This window comes from Nyctereutes procyonoides, unplaced genomic scaffold, assembly GCF_905146905.1.
Source record: "Nyctereutes procyonoides isolate TBG_1078 unplaced genomic scaffold, NYPRO_anot_genome, whole genome shotgun sequence".
Taxonomy (NCBI): domain Eukaryota; kingdom Metazoa; phylum Chordata; class Mammalia; order Carnivora; family Canidae; genus Nyctereutes; species Nyctereutes procyonoides.
Genome location: NW_026575126.1, coordinates 14,448,708 through 14,473,159, shown reverse-complemented (window position 1 = coordinate 14,473,159; position 24,452 = coordinate 14,448,708). Strand labels below are relative to the sequence as shown.

The 24,452-nt window shown below is 41.0% G+C and overlaps 1 protein-coding gene and 1 non-coding gene across 6 annotated transcripts in view; one reads left to right on the top strand and one right to left on the bottom strand.

The window, feature by feature from the left end:
* The first annotated feature begins 1,255 nt into the window (after positions 1-1,255).
* The window catches only part of SSX2IP (SSX family member 2 interacting protein), a 40,386-nt gene continuing 17,189 nt past the window's right edge, over positions 1,256-24,452 (top strand). For 3 of the 5 annotated variants that reach the window (XM_055340717.1, XM_055340716.1, XM_055340714.1), the window contains exons 1-5: positions 1,404-1,547; positions 18,019-18,151; positions 19,058-19,227; positions 19,686-19,898; positions 22,553-22,663. In XM_055340717.1, the coding sequence (XP_055196692.1) occupies positions 18,109-18,151; positions 19,058-19,227; positions 19,686-19,898; positions 22,553-22,663 (537 nt within the window). In that variant the 5' untranslated portion in view covers positions 1,404-1,547; positions 18,019-18,108. Of the gene's footprint in view, positions 1,325-1,403; positions 1,548-18,018; positions 18,152-19,057; positions 19,228-19,642; positions 19,899-22,552; positions 22,664-24,452 lie in introns of those variants that run through there. The other 2 variants (XM_055340718.1, XM_055340715.1) reach the window with 2 other exon arrangements.
* Positions 17,336-17,438, bottom strand: LOC129520319 (U6 spliceosomal RNA). Its single transcript, XR_008666557.1, has one exon. It is a non-coding gene; the product is annotated as a U6 spliceosomal RNA (small nuclear RNA).

Genomic DNA, 24,452 nt, shown 5'->3' with positions numbered 1-24,452 from the left:
AAAAGCAGAGGGGAGGATTTCATTGGACTCTGAAGTTGTCCCCATGGCGTGCTCATTTTCTCGCCCCGATCTTTCATCCAGGATTGGGAGTCTGTGCGTGTAAACCCGGGGCGGGGGTGGTGGTGGTGGGTGGGAGCACTACTTCCTCCCTTGTTCTTTCTTCATTGTTAATATTTCTTGTTTTTGTCTCATACTATTTAGGTTTCAAAGTGCTCTCGGGAGACTCCTTAAAATACCAAACCTATTTCTCCGGAGTAAACTCATTGGCTTCAGTAAAAACAAAATCCATCAAAGCACATCTTTGTGTTTATGACTCAGCTCCTGTGCCTGCGATTTCACCATCTGATCCCTTTCCTTTCTCTGGCCCCTTGGCCTCCCTGGAGGATTTTAGGCTGACGCGGAGTAGAGGAGGGGCGGATCTGACCCCGGCTACGGGCGCAGCATTCTCTCTGCACATGTTTCGCAGAGTGGGTGTGGGACATTTCTGCATAAGCTTGCGGCCGACCAGTCCCATGGTAGTATCCTCGCTGCCTCCTGCCCAGGTCCGTTCCTTTGCCCCACTTTTTACACGTAGCTTTCCCCAGATTGAGTTGTTTGCATCCACGATTCCCGACGCTTGAACCTCCCTCCCCCTGGGCCTGACCTAATTCTGGGTGCCTATGTTCGGTGTATTTCTCCACTTTTGCCAGAGCACGTGGGTCTGCTGGGAGCTTCACTTTTGCTTCCGTCGTGGGTGCTGGGGTTCACTGGGGCCCGGACCGCGCGCCCGAAAGCCACCACGACCCGCCTCCCCCTCGGAGCCCGGGGCCCCAGCTCTGCGGGCGTGGGAGGGGGCGGGGCGCAGGGCCCCCCCCGCCGGGTGAATCCCGGGGCGTAACAGGTGCCGCAGCCGCAGCTGCGCCCGCATCCCGCCCCGGCCCCGGCCCCGGCCCCGGCCCCGGGGATAAGGATTTCTTTTTCTCTAGGTTTTTTTGGAGCGCGGGTGGGGTGGGGTGGGGGGTGGGGGGTGGGGGTGGGGGGAGACTCCGGGGGCCAATGCAGGCCGCGGTTGTTCATCGCCTAGCAACTGGCGGAGCCAATGGGAGGCGGCGGGGCCTGCGGCGCGGGCGGCGCGGGGGCGGGGTGGGAACCTTGCGGACCTGCCGCGGCAGGGGGCGGCCCGAGGGGCGGGGCGGAGCCGGGCCGGGGGCGGGGGCGGGGGCGGGGCGGGGCGGGGCGGGAGCCCGGGGCGGGGCGGGGCGGGGCGGGCGCTGCGGGCCCCCGGGCTGCGCCAGCCGGGCTGGGACAGCGCGCTGCGTCCCCGCCGCCCTCGGGGGCCGTGACGGTGAGAGCCCGCCCCCGCGACGGGGATTGTGACGCGGCCGCCCGCAGAGGGGCGGGGGCGCGCGGCGGGCCGCGGGAGCCGAGGGCGGGCGCGGAGGTGAGCGCCGGCACCTGGCTCGGCGCCCCGCTGCTGGGCGAGAGGCTCGGCGCGGCCGTTGGGGCCGTTGGAGGAGGCGGGCGAGCCCCGGCCCCGGCCCCGGCCTGCCTGCAGGCGGCGGCGGGAGGTAGGTGGCGGCTCGGGACCGGGAGCCCAGAGCCTTGCGGGGGATGGAGAGCGGCGGGCGCCCGGCGGGGAGGCGGGGAGGCCGGCGCGGGCTGTGCGCTGCGGGCTTGGTGGGGCGAGCGGCGAGAGGCAGCCCCTAGAGTGAGTTGCGGAGGGGCCCGCGGCCGCCGCAGGGGAGAGAGCTGGTTAAGAGTCAAGGGGAAGAGCTTACATCATCTAAAAGGCAGGCAAGTGTGGAAACGTTGTGGTGGAGAATCTCTGCGGTAAAGAACCGTGAACCGAATCGTGAGCTCCCTGTCCCCGCTTTCGAGCCTCTGCTGATGGGTCTGTTTTGCAAGTCACTTGGGCCCAGGAAATGGGCACATGTGACGAGAGGGTCTTTAGATCGCTCCCGCATTTCAAGGGGGGGGGGCATGGTTGTGATTGCCGGAATGTCCTCTTGCAGCGCTGCCGCCGCCGATGTAGTTCTGGCGGAATCCGAGAGGACGGAGATTTCCCTTTGGGGGTGGGGAGCATCTTGGGGAGAGGATTAGGAGGAGAACTCCTCCAAGAGTGGATCCCGAGTGTTAAGAGTGGAAGCCACCTGGAGTTTGAAATTGCTGGGCTTCCCTAACTACACAGATGAGAGTCTGTCTCCAGAGTTGGTTGTGCAGGATGGATGCCTGGGAACATTGCGTGGCTCTGGAGGGATTGGTTTCCTCTTTAGGTAGAGGAGAATTCTGATAGCCTTGATCCTGAACTGAAAGGTATAGGTGTGACTTGACACATTTAAGAGACTGAATGAAATTTGAAAAGAATGAGCGACCTGGAGACAGACCAAAATGCCTATGGAGTTCGACTTTAAGTCAAGGTCTTGAAATTTAGAAGAAGTTAGAGGTAGATTTATGAACTTGGATTCAGTCAGCAAAAGTTAATCCATTCAAAGGCCTCTCTCTCCCAGAGCTATCAGATAACACAGAGGCCTAGGAAGCTTAGCTTATTCATTCGAACTAAACCAGCAAAAGCTAATGGCCAGTGTGCCCTATGGTCTGCTTGCTGTGACTGAAAGTTCCTCAAACAGAATGGTTCTCTGAAAAGAGAATTAGCAGTTGATGGTGAAAATGAAGGCTCTTTGGGTGAGTTGTAGGGCCTCTTCAGCTAGGTCGTCTTATCCCTTCCTTCCCTTCTCTTTCCCTGTCTGTACAATGAAGATAAAAAAGCCTCGGCATTAAGTAACATGGGTAGAGCAGCTTGAAGATGACTGCAAAGACGGTTATTGTAGGATGAAATGTGAAGATCTCCTCCTAACACATTGTGCCTTGTGACAAGACTTGTTAAAGCACATTCCCTTCCAGACAAGCCGAGGCGCTGTATGAGAATCTACATCGTTAACTGTTCAGATGATTTGTGAAAAGCCTGAAGGCCAACACAGAGACTAACTATATTCTTGGCTTCTCCAAAAACCTGACCTAGCTGCTCTTTGACAAAGCTGGATATGACACAGGTTTTATTAAGGTCGACATTTGAGTGTCTTCTGTGTGTAGTGTCTTATCTGTAGCACCTACAGATAAAAAAGTGAAAGATACTGCTTGAGAATTGTGTGGTTTTAATTCACTTCACATTCTTAAGTTGGAGCCATTTCAAAGCTTTTTAAGTGATTTTTTTTGTATCTTTTACAATAATTGTGAATATGTCTTATTGTTTTGACTATTTGCTCAGGACAAAGGCTTTTGATACTCTGAGGGGCTTTTTTGTGTCTTTGGTGATGGTGATTATGATTAGCTGGTAATGAAGGTACATGCTCATCTTGAATTCACAAGTTAATGAGGTGAGATGGACTAGAGAAGTACGCTCGTCATTATTGCTGATGGAAAACAACCTAAAGTCTTTACTCTTTTGATAGCAGGTCAATGGTATACATGGTACCAACAGATGTACTGAATTATGCTTTAATAAACACTTACCAAGCTGCTGCTTGCCAGGCCTGAAGAGAAACAAGATGAGTGTTCCTTGACGGGTTTGTTTTTAGGAAATGAACAGTGTAGTAAGGGAGAGAGCAAAAATAGAAAATGAAAATTGCAAATATGAGAAGGCTTTAGAAAGGAGAATTCTAGCTGTGTCCTGATGAAAGAAAAGGAATTGACCTGATAGGTGCATGGTGTCATGTTCTGCCCAATATACTGTTGAGGAAGTACCAGTGGATTGGTTGTTGTTGGAGCCAGGTACGGTATATTAGTGATAAGGTTAGAGAACGGGGCTGTGACCTTTGACCAGTAGGTGCTAGGGAACCTTTAAATGGTATTATTCAGGGGAATTATATTTGATTTTTTTTTGAAGGGTATTTCCACCAAAGTCAGTAATTTAAGATTAGGGGAATAGGGATGCAAAGGTAAAGTAAGTTACCGCTCCATTTTCAAGCAACTTGCAATGTGGTAAGAGAAATAACAAAATTATAAAGGCAGTACAAAATCTAAGTGTCTTAAAGGCCATTAAAAAAAAAAAATCAAGTTCCAGCAGTGTAGGATTCTGAGATGAGAAAAGACAGAACCTGTCTTGCAAGTTAAAAATAAGTTTTTAAATAGAAATTAAACTACAGCCAGTTAGCCAGTAATATTAACATTGCTCCTCTATTAACTCTTGAGTTGCTAGTGGATCTGTGAGCATCTAATAAAGCCTCTCCACATTTAAAGAAGTCTGTTCTCACATTCTGTGAAACAGCTTCTTGAGCAAATGATTTATTGTCTCCTTATTTGCTGATTACTTTTCTAAAATCCAGTTTTCATTTTTACTCTTCAGGGTTGTAAAGTCCGTCATCACCAAATCCACCATATTTTTCTATTCAGATCTTGTTCTTTCGTGGCATTTGCTGCTGTTCATCACCCCCTCTAAAGTTTCTTATCCCTTGGCTTTCCTACAGTCCACCCCAGTTTTTATCTCCTATATCCAGGTCCCCTTCACTTACCTGCTACATGTTGATGTTTTTTAGGGTTCTTTCTGCTACCTTTTTTTTCTCTATGAATTCAACTACTACCTACATGCTAATGACTCACAAAGCTGCCGTGGCTCTTTGATCTCCAAACCCTAGAGTTTATCCCCTTTTGAATGTCCTATGAGGGCGTCTCTAAACCCAGGACGTTCAACACTGAGCTCATTATCATTACATACTTAACCAAACCCAATTTTATTAATCTTACTCCTCTCTTTTTATCTAAGAGACTTAATCTGTCTAGTACCAAAGACCAATTTCTACACGAGAGAATATACATACCTCCCTTTTGTATATTTGTCAGCATGTTTGTCAGTCCAACTACTGAAGTATTTATTTGTCCTTCACAATTCTCATTGTCTTGGCTAAGTCCATCAGCCAGGCCCTGACCATTAGTTGCCTTAGTTAGGTATAATATTTTTGTGCCAGGGCTGCTGAAAATGGAACCTTAGTGTTTTGGAAACATCATGGTGGGAGAAGGTTGATAGAAGAGTATTGCTCTGAAGGAATCACAGCACTATATATGAATTTAAAATCATGTAATCATGTATAGAGTTTAATGAGTAGCTAGTAGCCAGTACAAGATGCCATTGCATATGCTTTTTATCTCAGAGTTAGTCTAGGTTATAAAGATCTCAGCCTTGAGTTTGTCCTTTGTCCAGTAGATTATTTGCTTTTCTGTACTTTCCTATCTAAAAGTTGGCACCTTCAACATTCTTTTATTCTGTATCCAAGTTTTAGAAATATCCCTACACCTAAGATGTAGACTATAAATGCAAGAAGACATCCTAGAAATCATCAATAAATATACCCCATCATCAGCTGTTATTTTTTAAAAAATATTTATTTATTCACAAGAGACAGAGAGGCAGAGATGTAGGCAGAGGGAGAAGCAGGCTCCATGCAGGGAGCCCAAAGTGGGACTCCATCCCGGGTCTCCAGGATCACACCCTGGGGCGAAGGAGGTGCTAAACTGCTGAGCCACACAAGGATCCCCCAGCTGTTATTTTATAATGAGGAGATGAGCCCACAGAATTTATATCTTTTACTTGGGATACTTGTTGAAAGTCAAGAGGAGGCCAGGATCTGTGAGGTTTGGGGACCAAAAATAGCTAGTTTTTTTTTTCTTTCCGTATTATTAAATAGCTGGATTTTTATTCCTTCCTCTCAGGTTTGTAACTGGGCAAGTTACTTAAATCTTTCTGAGTCTCAGATTCTTCCATCGATAAAATAGTGTTCTATCTACTGCTCTGGGCCTGTTGCATAGCTGACGACCCACGTCAAGTGACAGTTGGTCTCTCCCACCGTTTCTTGTAATTAGTACAGGAGTTACAGTTCTTCCCTCCCTGCCTGTGGATCCTGTGCATATCTGAATGGCTTCATAGATCCTCTGAAACTACAGCCAGAACTGTTTGTTTTTGTACTTTTAAAGGGGGGAGAGTCACTGGCTTTAAATTCTGTGACCCAAAACAGTCCCTGCCTTGGCACGTGTCAGACTCAGGACTCGTAGTGTCTCATAGCCAGACTGGGAAGACTTTAGAATTGTTTGATGTATATGTTTTTTAATTTATTTTTTTATTAATTTATATTTTTAAGTTCTAAGAGAGAGCATGCACGTGTGCACACACACGAGTGTCGGGGAGATGGGCAGAGGCAGAGGGAGAAGCCTCAATCCCAGGACCCCAAGGTCATGACCTGAGCCAAAGGCAGCCACTTAACTGACTGAGACACCCAGGCACCCCTGTATTTAAAAAAAAAAAAAAAAAGACTTCGGGTACAAAGAATTAGCTATATTGCTTGGCTCAGGACACATTCTCTAAAGCTAATAGTTGATCTATTAGCTTTATTTATTTGTTTTTTTTAAAGATTTTATTTATTCAGAGAGAGAGAGAGAGAGAGGCAGAGACACAGGCAGAGGGAGAAGCAGACTCCATGCAGGGAGCCCGATGTGGGACTCGATCCCGGGACTCCAGGATCACACCTCAGGCTGCAGGCGGCGCTAAACCCCTGCACCACCGGGGCTGCCCTGATCTATTAGTTTTAATACGGAGTACCATCTAACATAAAGCTAGGACCTTGACGATGATCTCTGTGTGACCCTATGGGCCCCCCTCATTTCCCCTCTTGTCTCACCTGAGGCAACTGTTTACTGAATCCTTTTTTTTTTTTTTTTTTTTAAGATTTTATTTGAGTGAGCGAGAGAGTGTTCACGCTCCATCACATGACGCTAAACTAAGATCATGGCCCGAGCCAAAATCAAAGAGTCTGTTGCTTAACTGACAAAGCCACCCAGGCACCTCCTGTTTACTGAATCTTATATCCATCATTCCCTTGGTATCTTTTAAAACATAGTTTTACTGCATCTATGAGTTTTCCAAACACATACACAGTTAAAAACTACGTTACATGCCCTGTTTTCTGATACATTTTTCACTTACTATAATGTTGAAATTCATCCACTCAGTATTGCTGGAAATTTCCTTTATATTGTGTGTCACTGCTGTTTTCTGATTGCTGCATAGTACTCCATTTTGCATATATGCCCCAGTTTATTTCTTCTCTTGTTGATGGGTGGGTTGCTTCCAGGGTTTTGCTCTTGTGCTACTTGGCATTTGTCAAGAGTGTCACTGTTTATGTTCATGCATCTTGGCACATAGATGCAAGAGTTTCTCTTCGATTTATACCTAGAAATGAACTTCCAAGGTTGTAGAGTATGTGACTAGGATGTATGAATTTCACCTGCCAAATTTGTTTTTTTTTTTTTTCGAGGGTTCTCTCCACCCTCCAAGGTTTAAGTAAGCCTTAGCCAGGCGTTCTCTAGGACTATTATTTTCAACCGTCATTTAGTTATTGGGAACACTTTTACATTATTCCTGAAATCTGTGCTGTAGCACCCTTAGGTAATAATTCCTTTTTGGTATTCCATATTCTAAACTGCAGAGTAGAGTACTAAGTTATACTGAAGCACAGTCTATAGAGTACAGCCATGTTCTCAAATTTGATGCATCAGAATCCCATGGGCGTTTTTGTTAAAACACTGATTTGTGGGTCCCACTCCCTGAGTTTCTGAATCTTTAGAGCTGGAGTGGGACTTGAGAATTTGCATTGTCAGCAAATGTTTTACTGGATCCTCTGATGGGTCATTTATGATACCTCATGGCAAAGCAGAGTACAAACTATATGATGCCAGGTAAGTAGACCAGGAACTCAGTTTAGGTGGTGGGAGAGAAGTTTCATTACAGTGAGATCTTCACTGGAAAGTTTTTTTTTTTAAAGATTTTATTTATTTATTCATGAGAGACACAGAGAGAGAGAGAGAGAGGCAGAGACACAGGCAAAGGGAGAAGCAGGCTCTCTGCGGGAAGCCCGATGTGGGACTTGATCCCGGAACCTCGAGATCATGACCTGAGCCACCCAGGTGTCACTGTGCTGTAGAAGTTAATGCACAGTGACCTGGAAGCACAAACAGAAGGGAATGGCATTTCAGTGAAAGTCTGACAATTTGAGGTCTATATTCACTAGGTTTTTCAAAAATAATTTTTTTGAATTGCTAGAACATTTAATTTTTGTCTGCTTCTATTTCATATCCCAGTCACTCAGTTGGAATAATTACTGATTGTAATTTTGTCTCTAGATGACTTGGTAGAAAAAATGAATACCTGTGTGTGTGTTCAGTTGGAAAAGCAGCTCACATACTGTGTATTCCCTCCTTTCCTACAATAAAGACAGTAGGGTGTAGTAGTTCAATGTGCTGGACTACTTGGGTTTGAATCTTGGCTTTGTCACATTCTTGCTGTGTGACCTCAGGCAAGAAAACTCTGGGTCTCAGTTTTGTCATCTGTAATGGGGACAGATAACTGTTTGGGCTATTGTGAGATTAAATGAGTTAATACATGTAAAATGCTTTAAATTATTCCTAGTAAATTGTTTATGATTAATAAATTGTTATTAGAATTGAGTAGAATCTCATTGGCTAAATGTTTGGTTGTCAAGACTGCACATTGTTATAAAAATGTAAAGAAAATATTTTGGTATGAATAGCTGTACTCCATTTTAAGTCCCATGAAAAATGTAAAAAACAGGTAATAGACTAAAAATAATTTTAAAATCATCTAGTTCAACCTCCTCATTTTATGGACGTGGATACTGAAAAGGAGAGAAATGATGAGCAGCTCAGGGTTGCTCAGGAAATGATAGAAGAACCTTAGCCTCTGACACCTGGTCTAGCGCTCTGTCAATATCCTGTGCACCTTCCCTGAAGTGCCAGTGCCCTGAAAAAACAAACAATAAAAACGACTAATAAGTCATTTGGGGAGCCATGACCAAAACAGATGAAAACATTAGCAGTAGAAAGTCAACATATAATGAATTATTAGATAGCGTGGCATAAGTACGTACCTGTGTAACTTCATATGCTGCTCTCCTGAAGGAGAGAAATACACCTTGTTAGTTGCTTGAGTCATAGAAGGTGGGTAGAATAAGAACATTCTTCGTCTTTTTTTTTTTTAAGATTTTATTTACTTATTCATGAGAGACACAAAGAGAGAGAGGGGCAGAGACACAGGCAGAGGGAGAAGCAGGCTCCATGCAGGGAGCCTGACGTGGGACTCCATCCCAGGACCCCAGGGTCACACCCTGAGCCAAAGGCAGATGCTAAACCGCTAAGCTACCCAGGCGTCCCAAGAACATTCTTTGAAAAGATCTTAATAGTTATAAATCAAAGTCAGTCTCTCCCCTCTCTTCTACCAAGTTTAGGGTTATAATTAAATAAATACATAAAGAAAAAGATAAAGTCCCTTTTCTCACAAGTTTTTTTTCTAGTTTTTTCTGTTCTTACACAAACTTGTGTCTTTATAGAGCAGAATTTATACCTATATGTACATACTCCTATAGTTTGGGTGGATTTTTTTTAAGACCAAATAAGATCATGTTAGATATTGTTCTGCAACCTTTTTTTTTAACAAGATATTATGAAATCTTTCAAGTTACTAAAGTATCTAATAATAGCTAACATTTATGGAACACTTTCCATGTACCCAGGACCCTGTGTTAAGCCCTGCACTTGCATAAATTTTGTAAGATTAAATGTGTTACTTACCCATATGATAATCCTTTGAGGCTAAAGACTCTTTTTTACTCTCCTTTTACAAGCAAGAGAAATGAAGTCCAGAGGTTTGTGTTCAGGGCCACTTGGTGGGTGGTGGAATTGGGGTTTGAAACCAGGTGGTCTGACTTTGGATCCGGTGCTTTTAACCATTGCACCATACTGTTTCTCATACTGCAGCAGCAGTTGCTTCCAGGGTGTGTGTAAGAAGTTTAAAATACAGCATGTAGTTCCCTGCTCCCAGAGCTACTAAGAGGGTGGCTTTCTCATGGCAGATTCTGGCTTGGAGCTTCACTGAGATTGTATCCCTCAACCCAAAAGGACACGCATGAAATATTTTGCCATAATTTGTGGCTTCACACTATCTTGTGTAGTCTTTGCCCAGTTGGAGTTACGGGCTAGTGAGTGGTGGCTGTTGAAGATTGGTGGTAGGAGTACAGCTTCCCGAACCCCTCATCCACAGAAGCAGCAGCATGTGTTGGTTAAGAGAATGGGCTCTGGAGTCTGGGGAGGGGGCAGGTAGCCTTTCTGTGCCTTGATGTCCTTACGTGTAAAAAGGAAATGATGTAGGATTGTTATGAGGATCGGTTTCATCATATATGTAAAGTGTTGAAAACAGTGCCTGGCACATGTTTGTTAAATCAGTTCCCCACCTACACGGTACACTATGCTCAGTTCATCATCACCTGTTACCTCATTAAATACCTACAACCACCCTCCAAAGAAGATGGCGTCATCTTCCAGGTGAGGACACCAGCTCTGAGAGACTTGGTCAGGATGTGGGCTCAGCCTGTCTGGCTCAGGCCTGTGAGGCTGGCTGGCACTGTGCATGCTCTGCTCCCCAAGTGCCCGTCCTCAGAGCCGTGGACTCAACCAAAGGGAGCAGATGGTGAAGACAATGACACATTTTGAGTTTCAGCCAGTGAGTTGTTTATTCACATTTAAGTTATGAGGAATTTGTTTCTGTGGGAAAGTATACTGTTAAATTATGCCACTCAGATGAATTCGTTTAGATTTTAAATTTGCAAAAGGTAGATTTTTCTAAGAAGTTGCATTTAGTGAGTTTCTACACTGGACGCACACCTGAATGGTTTTGTGTAAGGCAGTGGGAGTATTTATAATGACATTAAGATCTCTAGTCTCCTTTGGAACAAAAATAGATGGGGGTACTAGTTTAAATAATCGTAATATATTTGCTTTTTGAGAGTAATAACATGTATTTAAAATATGGTGATAACAATTTTTAATTGCCATGACTGAATTTGTAAGATAGGACTAGTATTTAAAGATAGTGTTAAGAATTTTATTTTCTTAGCCTGACAATTTGGTAATTCTAACTTTGTGAGATTTCAGCCAAGACTTTAGTAGTTAGCTCTTTGTGACAAATCCTGTGCAATATTTGGAAGCTTAGATGGTATAATGTTACTACTTTCCAGTATAATGAAAAGCTATTCTTTTCTGACACTTGATTGAAGTTTTAGAATTCTGATTAGGTAGGCAATTGCGCCTTCTCAAGTTTGGATTTCAAGTGAACTTGAAAAGAACACTTAAAATGTACTGTGTGAAGGAAATCTTGTAATCAAGATACTACTTATGTTTCTGCTGAGCTCTCTTTCAGTTGGTAGATGTGTCAGAGATTTGAGGGATGAAGAGGGAAATACTTTTCTCTAAAGAACTCCTATATTTTGCCTCTTCTCCATTGCTGTTTTCCTTTACCCACCTTTGCTTGAGTGAGCATGTTGACTTGTCATCAGCTATTGAGTATTCTGTTAAGATTAATGGAGAAACTACAGGACTGTGAAACATGTGGTACCTGAAAGTCTAGCTAGGAATGATGAAACAAATCAGAGAGTATATGGAGAACCAAGAGGAACTGTATGGAGGGGATGATGGTGGTGGTTGTTCTGGGCTTTGAAGAAGTATTAGTTTTGGGTTAGGGGAAAGAGGAAAGCACGGGTGGAGCACGCAGGCTGGAAGTGGGTGGACCAAATGTGGGACACAGTTCATTTTATAAACGTTTACTTGAGCACCTGCTTTGTTTCAGGCACTGTTTGATACCACGAAGATCCCCACCCTGTAGGAAAGTTCATAAATTCCCGTAGAAGCTGATGAACCAGTGAGGGGAGGCATCCACTTGTAATAATATGGAGCGATTAATTGTACTCCTGGGCGATATCGCCAGAAAACTGGTTGTTGCACTTGTAGTGTATGATGGCACTTTAGTTATGTTCCAGCTAGGAACATGTAAATTATGGAAAGGACTCAGAAATGCGTATATATATATTTAAAAACTTGTATTAGCTACCTATTGCTGCATAACTTCGCAGCTTAAAACACCAAACATTTATTTCCCAGTTTCTGTCAATCAGGAATCTGGGTGCAGTTTGTCTGGGTGCCTCTGGCTCAGGATCTCTCACTAGATTGTGATCAAGGTGTTGGCCAAGGTGGCAATCATCAAGGTTTGACTGGGAGAGAATACTTCTAAACTCACTCCTGTGGCTCTGGGCAGCCTCCAGCTCCTCCCTGGCTGTTGGCTGGAGACGAGTTAGCCTTGCCACATCAGCCTCCCATAAATCTGCTCACAATATCAGAGCTATCCAAGACACAGAAGGTGATAAATGATCCCAAGAGGAAGCCACGCCTTTTCATCACCTGAATTTGGAAGAGAAGTCCCATCACCTCTTGCTGTTTCTGTTTGTTAGAAGCTAGCCACTAAATCCAGGCCACAGCCAAGGAGCAGAGGCACCCGAAAGTATGTATACCAGGTAACAGGGGTAACTGCAAGTCATTTTGGAGGCAGCCCACTCCCAGATTTTACAAGTGATTATTGTATATTGAGAACCCCCGGAGTCTTTTGGTTAAAAGAAAGAGCAATAAGCAGCCAAGGAACTTTTCTGATGGAAGAGGGGAAAAAAAAAAAAAAAAACCAAGCAGGTGTAATTACCCTTAACCATAAATGTTTTTATTAAACTCTATGAACTTTTAGTTTTGGTGTTGTCTTAATGTTTACTCTAGGATAGTAAATGGTAAGATGAGTTATTTCACCCACATTAAACTTTCTATGGGACTGATCTCAGAAATGAGAATGAAAGGTATTTAAACCTTTTCAAAGCAAAGCATTTCTAATGAGAAAAAAATGCCATTTGTAGCATAGCAAAGAAGCTTACAATTATGCTTCAATTTAAGTAGTAAATAAGTTCTTTAAAGGATTGTATGCTCTGAGTGGAATAATTTCAGGTGAACTATGGAACTCATTCTTCTAAAGAAACTTGGTGGAAATCTTTTTTATTCTTATTTTAATCTTTTTTTAATTCTTATTTTAACTCTCTTTCTAAAGAGGTTTGCATGGATAGCGTAGAAATGTTACGTGGTGATGGAGTGAAAACATTTTTGAAGACAGGTTTGTGTCCAGGCTTTTTATAGCCAATTAGAAATGTGGCCTCAGGCAATCCTGTTCACTTCCCTGAGACCAGGTTTTCTGTCTGTAATAGAAATATATATGAAAGAAGTGCTTTGACACAAAGAATGATAGATTTATGAAACTCATTAAAATCTTCTTTTTTCAGAAAGGGTACAATTATATTAAGTTCAAATATCTCACTACTTCCTAATTTTCTGTCAGGATTCTAGCCTAGAAAGTGCTTAGGTAATTCTTAAGGTCTGTATAATCATTTTATCCAGGAAAGACCAGAGTACCCTTGCTTTTTTACACCTGAAATATGGCAGTGGTATTTTGGCAACATACTAGGGAAGCCAAAGTAATTCTTCAGAAATAGTAAGGGAATGTTTTTACTGACATTATTGTGGTGCTACTGCAATTAGTAAACTTTCTGTTATGTAGACTCACTTACTGGAATGTACAGTGAAAAATACTTGGAATCAAGGAAGTTTATTAAGTGCCCGTATACATGTTATCCACCGGAAGGAGTAAAACTATTGACTCTCTGATTTAAAGACTAGAAGGAAAAACTCTTATAGATTACTTTATAGATTTTTTTCTTACTTTATTTCAAGGTTATTCCTCAACAGTCTTGGATGAATGAAGTGAGTTTTACAGGTTGGCCAAATTATTTAATCTTCAAGCTTTGTTCATTAAATTCACTTGTGAGTTTGACCTGTCTTAGAATCTGGACAACTTCCCTCACCAATGGTATAGAGAGAGATATGGGGGTTACAGATTACTTGAAACAAAATATGATTTACTGTTAGATTTTTCCCCTTTTCTGTAATGAAAAGACACAGGTGCATAAATCAGGGATGTGTTCTGGAGATAGAACCTTCAGGACTTGAAGACGGAACAAAATATGGGCAAAAGAGAAGCAAGGATGACTCCTAGGTCATAGAGCAGCATACAGCATATACTAACGCAAACGATGCTGTGTGCTGTATTACATGCACACTTGTATGACTTGTCATGGATGCTCATGGTCCAATATGTAATGCTTTGCTATGACTTGCTTAATCTGTAGTAGGGAACTTCATTGTGTGTTCCAGCACTCATCTTTAATGGAGTCCTTCTTGGCTGCTTTTGAAGCTTGGGACAATATTAGGTTTATGCAAAGCAGAGATGGATGCTTCTGTTACCATTTTGCTTTTGAAACTGTTTATTTATTATAATATCCTTATAAACTAGTTTATAACCTTCAACAATAAGATTTGACTATGGTTGAGCTAGAACAGAATAACTTAAGTCTCCTGGTTTTAGTTTGTATATTGATTAATAGTCTGGTTGGATAACTTTTATCACAAGCCTCCTAGTGTATAATTTGGTGCATCATTGAACAGAAGAGAATACATAGAAACTTTTAGATTGTGTGAAACCATATACTGTTGGTAAGTTCTTTGTTTCCTAGTGCTTCAAAGTGGAGTTTTGGTCGTCCTTGTGAACGTTTAACTAGATCTGAATATTTCACAGTTGGTTTTTTTGTTTTGTTTTTTGTTATTTTAGTTAATGGGGCAGGGAGCAATTCACTGTCTAAGCCTCTAGACGCTGGAAAGCTAAATTCACAGAGGAAGAATAACTGAAATTACAATTTTAAAGAATGGATGTATGGTAGACATTTTGGCATTTGATCTTTTATATGAGGAGAAAAGGCACTTAAGACAATGTTGTGTCTTTTTTTTTTTAAGATTTTTATTTATTTATTCATGAGAGACATAGAAAGAGGCAGAGACACAGGCAGAGGAGAAGCAGCTCCATGCAGGGAGCCCGATGTGGGACTCGATCCCGAGACCCCAGGATCACGCCCTGAGCCAAAGGCAGATGCTCAACCGCTGAGCCACCCAGGTGTCCCTGTTGTGTCTTATTAAAAAACAAACAAACAAACAAACAAACAAAAAACAGGAACAAGAAGGGCTTGGGGAAATGCCCATTTCTGTTCTCTTCTGCTCTTGTCCCTCCCCTCAGCCTTACAATGACAAGGAATTAATCCCACTGCCTAATGTGTTTTTATGAGGATATCTGTCTCCATTTTCTAAGGTGATCAACTTTTATTAAGAGCAACAGTGCCTTCTGTTATAGGTGTTGGAATCCTGTCATTTATAAACAGATCTGTGTCCAGATGATGGTGATGATGCCGATGACGAAGATAACTGATATTAATTCCGTGCATCCCATATGCCAGGCCATGTGCTGAATACTTCTTTATGTGCATGATCTCACTTAATCCTCAGGGGAAACTATGAAGTAAGAGTCATTACTGTGGCACTTTACCAGTAAGGAAACTAGGGCTTGGAAAGGTTAAGTAACTTACCCAAGGTGAGCCAGGTTAGAGTAGATGGATTTATTGTCCCTTGCATTCTGTTTTGTAATGGCTACTATCTCTGAAAGCGAAAAGTAAAATCGTTGGTGCAGACTCAACCTTTATCCTGCTAATCCTGTTGCTGAAGGCACCCATATAAGGGCAGAGTAACGTGCAGAATAAAGAAATAGCAAAACCCGTGCCAGACTGGGTAGCCCCCTGTATGTGTGTGCATGTAATACAGCACACAGCATCGTTTGCGTTAGTATATGCTGTATGCTGCTCTATGACCTAGGAGTCATCCTTGACTTCTCTTTTGCCCATATTTTGTTCCGTCTTCAAGTCCTGAAGGTTCCATCTCCAGAACACATCCCTGATTTGTGCACCTGTGTCTCCTTCTGCTGTTCGAGCTGTAGTATAAAACTGGTCGTCTTGCCTGAAATATTGCAGTGGCCTGCTACCTTCCAGCCTCCTCCCACTGTTGCCCAGCTGTAATCTACTCAGGAGGCAGAGTAGCTGAAGTGATCTTTTTCAAAGCCTAAAGAAGATCCTGTTGGCTTTTCCGCCTAAACTCCTTCAGGAGCTTTTCATTGCAACTTAGAGAAAATCCAGCTTCCTACCATCTGTCCTCGAGTACCACACTGGCCTTCTTTATGGTTTTCATACTTCCCAAGTTCATTTCCATCTGGGATCTTTGAACCTGCTGTTTCCTCTACCTGGGCCGCGCTCTGGTCATTGATCATATTGTGGTTGACTGTCATTTAGGTCTCAGGTCAAATGTCAGCATCTCGATGCAGCCTTCCTTGATCAATATGGATAATCCCCGCCAGTACTCTCATGTTACTGTGTTTTGTTTTTTCTTTATAGTTCTCATCACTCTCTCTTATGCTAATTTATTGCCTAGCTATCTATTTTCACCCCTACTAGAATGTGAACTTGAGAACAGGTCTTCCCCTGGGCCTAGAAGAGTGTGCCTGGCACGTAATAGCATAATTAAAAACCTATTGGGTGAATGAAAATTTTCATCTCACTTCAGTATTACATTATGACTATTTCTCCACCATCTTAAATATTCAGAATAGGGGTTGTGAACTCTTGATTCACAGACCAGATCTGGCCTAAAGACACATTTAATTTGGCTTATTAAAAAATGTTGTTAGGAGTGTAACTTCCGGCCACGCCCCCTTCTCTTAAACTAGCTTTTAACATTTACAAGTTGGGAGATTTCATATAAAAATCCCGAATTTCAACATCCATTTAAAGATGGAAAGAAAGAGCAGCCTGGGACCTGCTTTCTCTTTTGGCCACAATTTATTGTGGCCCAGAAGCAGCTGTCCAGAGTGGTGGCACATGTTCTCCAGATTGCCTGCAGTCTTTACTCCTCCTTCTGTCCCTGACCTTGAAATAAATCCCCAATTGACATTTAAAATCTCATTTGAATTTTTTGTGATGGAGAAATATTTATTTATTCCATTTTTCCCTATAAAAAGGTGGAAACAGGATGGTAGGCTGAAAATGTTATGTGAAACAGTTATTTGAAAGGTTCTTAAACATAGTCCACTTCATTCATTTCTATTTGGTAACCCCCCTAATTCTACATACTTGTGTTTAAAGGTGTTCTGTTGTATAAATGTGTCATTTATGTAACCAGTCTCCTACTGTGGAAGGTATAAGCTATTTCCAGTTTTTTTATGTTATCCAGAACAACTTGTAGATGAATCTTTATACAAATCATTTTTTTTTCTTTTTCAAGTTTTTATTTAAATCCCAGTTAGTTAATATATGGTGCAATATTAGTTTCTGGGTGTAGAATTTAGAGATTCATCATTAACAGTTTCCTCCTTAATGCCCATCACCCACTGAGCCCATCCCCTGCCCACTTTCCTCCAGCAACTGTTTATAGTTCAGAGTCTGTTTAATGGTTTGCCTCTCTTTTTTCGCCATGTGTTCATCTGTTTTCTGTCCTAAATTCCCCATACAAAAGTATGGAATGCTTCACGAATTTGCATGTCATCCTTTTGCAGAGGCCATGTTAATCTTCTCCGTATTGTTCCAATTTTCGTCTGTGTTACCAGAGCAAACACAAATCGTTATTTTATTAGGATAAAAATTTGAAAGTGGTATTTCTAGATAGAAACGTATTTCATTTTTAAAATTTGATACGTATTGCCAAATTGCTAGTAGTAGTTTAAGTTGATGTGATCTTTCTGGAGAGCATTGTATGGAAGTATGATTTTTCCTACATCTGTGCTAACATTGGGAATAGTATTTTTTTTTTGCTAATATAGTTAGTAAAAAAAATTGAGAATGCTAGCCAAGAAGATTTTTTTATCTGTATAAATACCTCGTACTTTATTTTAGAGGATATAATATAGAAGTCGTTTTTACTTAGTACGATGCTGTACCTTAGATTTATATTGTGAGTCAAATCATGTACCATGTACTTTGTATATGAAGAAGTAATACCTTGGTAGAACTTGGTAACCCTTTACTCCTGATCCTTAAACAGACCCACACATACACATACATACACAGGGTTATTACTGAGCTGTACCACGTTCTATATGGGAGTGTATGGAAATAAAAATGTAAAATCCTTATTTTTACACATTGATTTTATATTTTTAGTTAAATGTTACTGTTCTACAATTTGCTTTTTAAGGAGATGCCTACCTAAGAAGAGTGACAGCAGCTGGACTAAATGTTTCACTGCTGAACTGGTTCCTCAGGTACCCTGACTCTGGTGATTGCTATGGGAGAGTGGATGACTGTTACAGATCCAGATCTGTCTTCAGGTAACTAGGTCTAAAATAAATTTCAACTAAAGCAGTATTTATAAAGGTGAATATTTAAATGGAACAAAATAATTACCACAAATATTGAAGATGTGACTAGAGAGACAGATAGTTTTAAAATATCTAATTTTTATCTTCAGAAAATTTATCTGGGAAAGCTAAGAATTGTGCCATAATCAGTGGGATTCAGTGCCTTTGATGGATGATGTGTTTGTTACTGTTTTTGAGAGGAATGTTTATGCATTTGAAATAAATTTATTGGCTACTTCAATACGTTGCTGTGATTTATTCCTTTTATTTTTGTCTGTTATTTTTATGTCTGACATACTGTAAATTAAGGTAATATAGCTTAACATGCCTACTAAGGGCACTGTATATTTGTATCTTTTTGAAAAAAAAGTACAGTTGGCTCTTGAGTAACATGGGTTTGAACCTTGTCGGTCTACTTATACACACATTTTTTCGATAACTATAGTACAATACTGTAAATGTATTTTCTCTTCCTTCTGATTTTAATTTTTTCCCTAGCTTGCTTTATTGTAATAATACAGTATGTAATACATGTGACATACAAAATATGTGTTAATGAACTGTTTATGTTATTGGCAAGGCTTCTTTTCAACACTAGCTATTAGTAAAGTTTTGTGGGGGGTCAGAAGTGATACACAGATTTTTCATCTTATGAGTCGTTGCCCCTAACCTCTGTGTTGTTCAAGGGTCAACTTTATGTATTTTCATAGAAAAACAGCCTTGTCTTAATTTGAAAATACTTAAAAATATTTATATAATTCAAAATCTTTGGGAATGGAGATAGTTCAGGAGATAGCCTGGAGATAGAGATTGTTCCTGACGGGGGCTTTCCATATGTTTTGTAAATTTAAGTAAATGCTTTTTTTGTTCTTCCAGAAAGCAAAAATATCTGTCAATATACCTCAGAAACAAAGATGTCTCCATCAAGTTTATACTCACAGCAAGTGCTATGTTCTTCAATACCTTTATCAAAAAATGTGCACAGTTTTTTCAGTGCCTTCTGCACAGAAGAGAATATTGAACAAAGTATTTCGTATCTTGATCAGGTAAAAAAAAAATTTTGTGAGAAGCAATTGCATAAATCATGTTATATAATAGAACATATCAAAGTTATGAGGAAAATACTTGTTAAGCACACATATGTTGTTATATATTGGCCAGGGACTTAGAACATACTAGATATGCAGAGAGCTCTGTGATCATCTAGTAGATATTTTTTTTGTCAGGAGTAGATTGGCCTCCACCTCACTCTAGGGGCTTCTCCACTGGGAATCTCTCCCTTAATTTTACTGATGCAGAGACCTAAGTTCCTTCCCCAGGATACAGGCAGTTGTAGAACAGAGACTAAAAAGAGCCCAGTTCTCTCTTTTCTTTGTCCTTTGGGATATTTATAATTTCTTGACTCAGGATGGTTTTCATTATTTCTGAGAAAAGATTTCTGTCTTTTGTTTCTATACTAAGTCATCTGGTAACCAACTTTGAGGAAAACATTTTCTTCTACCAGGAATTGACTACTTTCGGTTTTCCTTCATTATATGAAGAATCCAAAGGTAAAGACACAAAGAGAGAATTAAATATAGTTGCTGTTTTAAATTGTATGAATGAGCTACTTGTACTTCAGCGGAAGAACCTTCTAGCTCAGGAAAATGTGGAAACACAGAATCTGAAACTGGGAAGTGATATGGACCATCTGCAGAACTGCTATGCAAAACTTAAGGTAGAAATTGCATGTCAACCTGTATTTCAATTAACCACATGTCTCCTAAGCACAGCAAAGTGGTAACTGTTTTCTTGTTAATATTGTTAGGTTTTTATACAATGCCTGACGGGGACTGGAGGGGGTAGGTGGTGGCCTCTGAGGTTATAAAAAGGCTGTGAGTTGTGAATAATACTTTTTTTTTAAAGATTTTATTTATTTATTCATGAGAGACACGCAGAGAGAGAGGCAGAGACAAAGGCAGAGGGAGAAGCAGGCTCCCTGTGAGGAACCTGATGTGGGACTTGATCCCAGGACCATGCCCTGAGTCAAAGGCAGATGCTCAACCACTGAGCCACCCAGGTGTCCCTTTGGATAATACTTTAATCTTAATCAGAGAGACCTATGGAAGGTCTTATGAATTAGACTGACTCAGAGTTGTAAGCCCTTGAAGGCCATCATTCTGCCTTAAAACTTTTTATATGTAGGTAACCTTGGCTGAGTATTTTGTTAAATAGCTAGTGAATGATCACACAATGATATTGGCAATCCAGGCCTGTTTAGCCTTTCCTCTAAGGAGTAGTTGCTTATTAGGACAGCCTAGAGTATAGACTGTTTTCCAGGAAATCATCTAATTCAGGTTTTACCAGGGCCAAAATCAGAATATTTTGCCCTGGACAGAAAAGTGTGTTCAGTGGCAAAAGTTGCTGATCTGTCCTTGAAGAGCCTCTAGATCTAGCATATGATTCATTCAGTTCATTGAGCACAATTTGTTATTTGTGTGCTAGGCACACTGGGTTTTACAGAGGAGTGAACCTCAGTCCCTGCTCTCAAGAAGATTATAATCTAGTGGAAAGAGATACATTGAACCATAACTATTTCCTTCATTAGTTGTCCTTGGTGTGGAAGTTAAGGGGATGCATCACAGAGTTAACACATGGTCTCAGATTTGAGAAGTAAACAGAAATTTACTAGTGTTTGGAGAAAATCTAGGCAGAGGGTATATAACCTGTTTAAAGCACAGAGGTATGAGAGACTGTAGGGACTGAAGTGTATGATTATGATGAAGAGTGATAGAGGTGAGGCAGGGCCCCAGGCATCCAAGGATGTGAGAGGCATTGTGCAGAAACCCAAAGGCACCAAGGAATATCAGCGAAAGGAAGACATCATGGGCATCGTGTAAACATCAACCTGGCAGTAAGGTGGAGAAACTATGGGGAAGGTGCAGATTTGTATTTGGGACAGAGACGGTAGGCCCCCCCCACCCCCCCAGAAGGCATGATAGAAAGGACAGCTGTTAGCAGGCCTTAGCAGGTTTTGGACTTCAACTACGGTAGTGCCAGTGGAGATGGTAAAAGTGAAATACAAAGCAACCTTTGGAGGTAAAATGGGTAGAATTTTATGAAAAGTTGAATTTGGGGAATAAGAGAGTCATTAATTTAAGATACCAACCAGGTCTGTGTCTGAAGTTTACAGAGGATGATGGTATGAGATAAGTGATAGATTTGCAGGGATGATGATGAGTTCAAGTAAAGTGTTGATAATCACTCAAAGTGCATCTGATTTGACATACATGGGACATATCAACTGGCACAGTGCCTTTAAGTGCAGGCATTCCAAGTAGTCTGGCATGACAGGAAGTATTCAACCCGCTGAAGAAGAGGGTGCCAAAAAAAATAATAATAAAATAAAAAATAAAAAAAAAAAGAAGAGGGTGCCAAAAATTCTGACAACTGTAGAGTTATCCAAGGTATACTCCTAAATTTCCTAAATTCCTAAATCATCTTGAGGTCCATTGTTACAGAGATTGTGCAAGTTGTTATTTGTGGCTACTTATGCCAAAACCTGAGTGGCTTTTATATTTTATAAAGATAAGAGGATTTTAAAAATATTCCAAAGGTCTCATGCAGAACTTGGCACATTTCCTCAGGAAATGTGTGGAATGAATTCAAAATGAACATCTTCTCCTATACTCATTCCAGCAATCCTGCCATTCCTCTTTGGAAAAAAAATCTTGAGAGGTTACCATTTGCAAAGGAGGACAAATGTCGTGCTTTGGTTGCACCCTTTTTACCTGAAGGGTTGCCACTTGGTCACACATCCTCTTTAGACTTATCTCCATATGATTTTGGTTCTTTCTTGAAGAATATACTATAGAAGTGTTAAAAAGTACTAAAAGGAAATTTTATTTTGTTTTTATTAAAGATTTTATTTATTCATGACAGAGAGAGACAGAGACACAGGCAGAGGGAGAGGGAGAGAAGCAGGCTCTTTGCAGGGAACCTGACGCAGGACTCGATCCCGGGTCTTCAGGATCAGGCCCTGGGCCGAAGGCGGTGCCAAACCGCTGGGCCACCAAGGCTGGACAGCATCAGTGGAATAAGTGAAGAGCCTTTCAGGGGATCCACTTTGAAACTCTTTTGTATATACATAAAAAATGTTGTCATTTTAATAAAATAAAATATTTAAATAAAATATTTAACATATTTAAACTTAAATTTATAACTTTATAGTCTTGGTTTATAATAATTGTTTTAAGTAAATGTTTTGTGTGCCATTAAACTGCAGTTTTAGCTAACCCTCGTGTGTGTATGTTGTTTTTACTAATCTTTGAAGAATTCATTTGCTCTGAGTCCTATGTTAATTTTAATCACAATTGCATATGGATGTTTTAGGAACAACTGGAAACCTCCAGGAGAGAAATGATTGGGCTTCAGGAAAGAGATAGACAGTTACAGTGCAAGAATCGGAATTTGCATCAGCTACTGAAAAATGAAAAAGATGAGGTGAGTTGTCAATTACTGAAGATGAATTTTAAGTGGTATATATATTTTTTTAATTTGACATGACCAGGCCCCATTTTAAAACAAGAACATTAATTGATCCTTTGTCAGACTGCTGTGGTAGGCCTCTGTATACAGCATTGCAGCGTATTTAACCGAGGTCAGGTGCTCTCCCTGTCACCCCCACCCCCAAATCATGCAGTTTAGGACATTGGTCCATAGCTTGTGACAACCAGTGTCCTCAACCATCTGTCCTGGACTCAAATGCGTTGTTATTTTTTTCTCAGGCACAAGGGTGCTTTAACTGCATATCTTTTATTTCCTGCCATACCTATACTTAATATTGGGCATGCCTCTTCTTTATCTTAAATATTGGCATCGCTCATCCAATTAAGCAATTAATTACTTGACTAAATGGACAGAAGAGTTCTTGCTTTTTTTAATTAAAAAAAAAAGGCAGGGATCCCTGGGTGGCTCAGCGGTTCAGCGCCTGCCTTTGGCCCAAGGTGTGATCCTGGAGTCCTGGGATCGAGTCCCACGTCGGGCTCCGGGCATGGAGCCTGCTTCTCCCTCTGCCCATGTCTCTGTCTCTCTCTCTCTCTGTGTCTCTCTCTGTCTCTCTCTCTCTATCATGAATAAATAAAATCTTTAAAAAAAAAGCAATTCACATTTAAAAATCCTATTTCTGGTTGTTAAAGACATCAATTCTAGTCTCATTTCGGCTCAAGTGTTTACTTAGTATTTGGATCTACAGATTCAATACATTTGAAATTATTATTTTTTTAAATTACATAAGAAACATTTTGTTCTCAGTGTTCTGCAGTTTGATCCCTGACCATCTGATAACTATAAAAATACAGTATTTATTTTCAGTGTTTTATATAAATTTTTTAAACTATAATTAAGGACTTTAGGGATGGAGTGCATTTCTTTAATGACTTTATAGTGATTTAGCCAGATTTGTTTTGTCGTATTTTGACTATTTAGTAATGTAGTTAGTGGATAATGAAATACTTTAATTAAACTGCAAGGTCACTTATACATTTCCTTGAGTTATTTCACAGAAAATTTTGACTTGACCTGCTGGTTCCACTTCAGTGGTTAGAATATGGTTAATTTTTAGTAAGGATTAAGTTACACATGATCATCTCTAGCAGGATTAAAATGTTTGTATAGAATACAACACACGTCCAATCAAGGCCTGCCTGAGAAGCCACAGTAGATAAAAACCTCGAACAGTAGTAGGGCCTGGCATATAGTAGGCACTCAGCAAATATTATTACCAGGTTCTGCTCTTTGGACCTACTCTATTTTTTTTTAATACTTATTCATTCAGAGAGAGAGAGAGCGAGAGAGAGGCAGAGACACAGGCAGAGGGAGAAGCAGGCCCCATGCAGGGAGCCCGACGTGGGACTCGATCCCAGGTCTCCAGGGTCACACCCCAGGCTGCAGGCGGCGCTAAACCGCGGCGCCACTGGGGCTGCCCGTGGACCTACTCTAATTTGAGAACTATTTATGGTCAGATAAAAACAAACCTGTTTATGTGCTGGGATGTGCTGTGGCTAATTTGTCACAGATTAATAAGGTATAAAGCGATTCAAATCAGTAGTATAAGGAAGTCACTACAAATGATCAGATTAATTCTTGTCCCAGATGAAGTTTTAATCACTTTAATACTTCTGTAAGAGTTTCTGGTTTCTAAAGGAGCAGAGTCTATATATAGAGTAAAAGGGGAAGAAAAAGATAATTTGGGATGTTAGTAGCTCTGGAAATTTCAGAATTAAAAAACAAA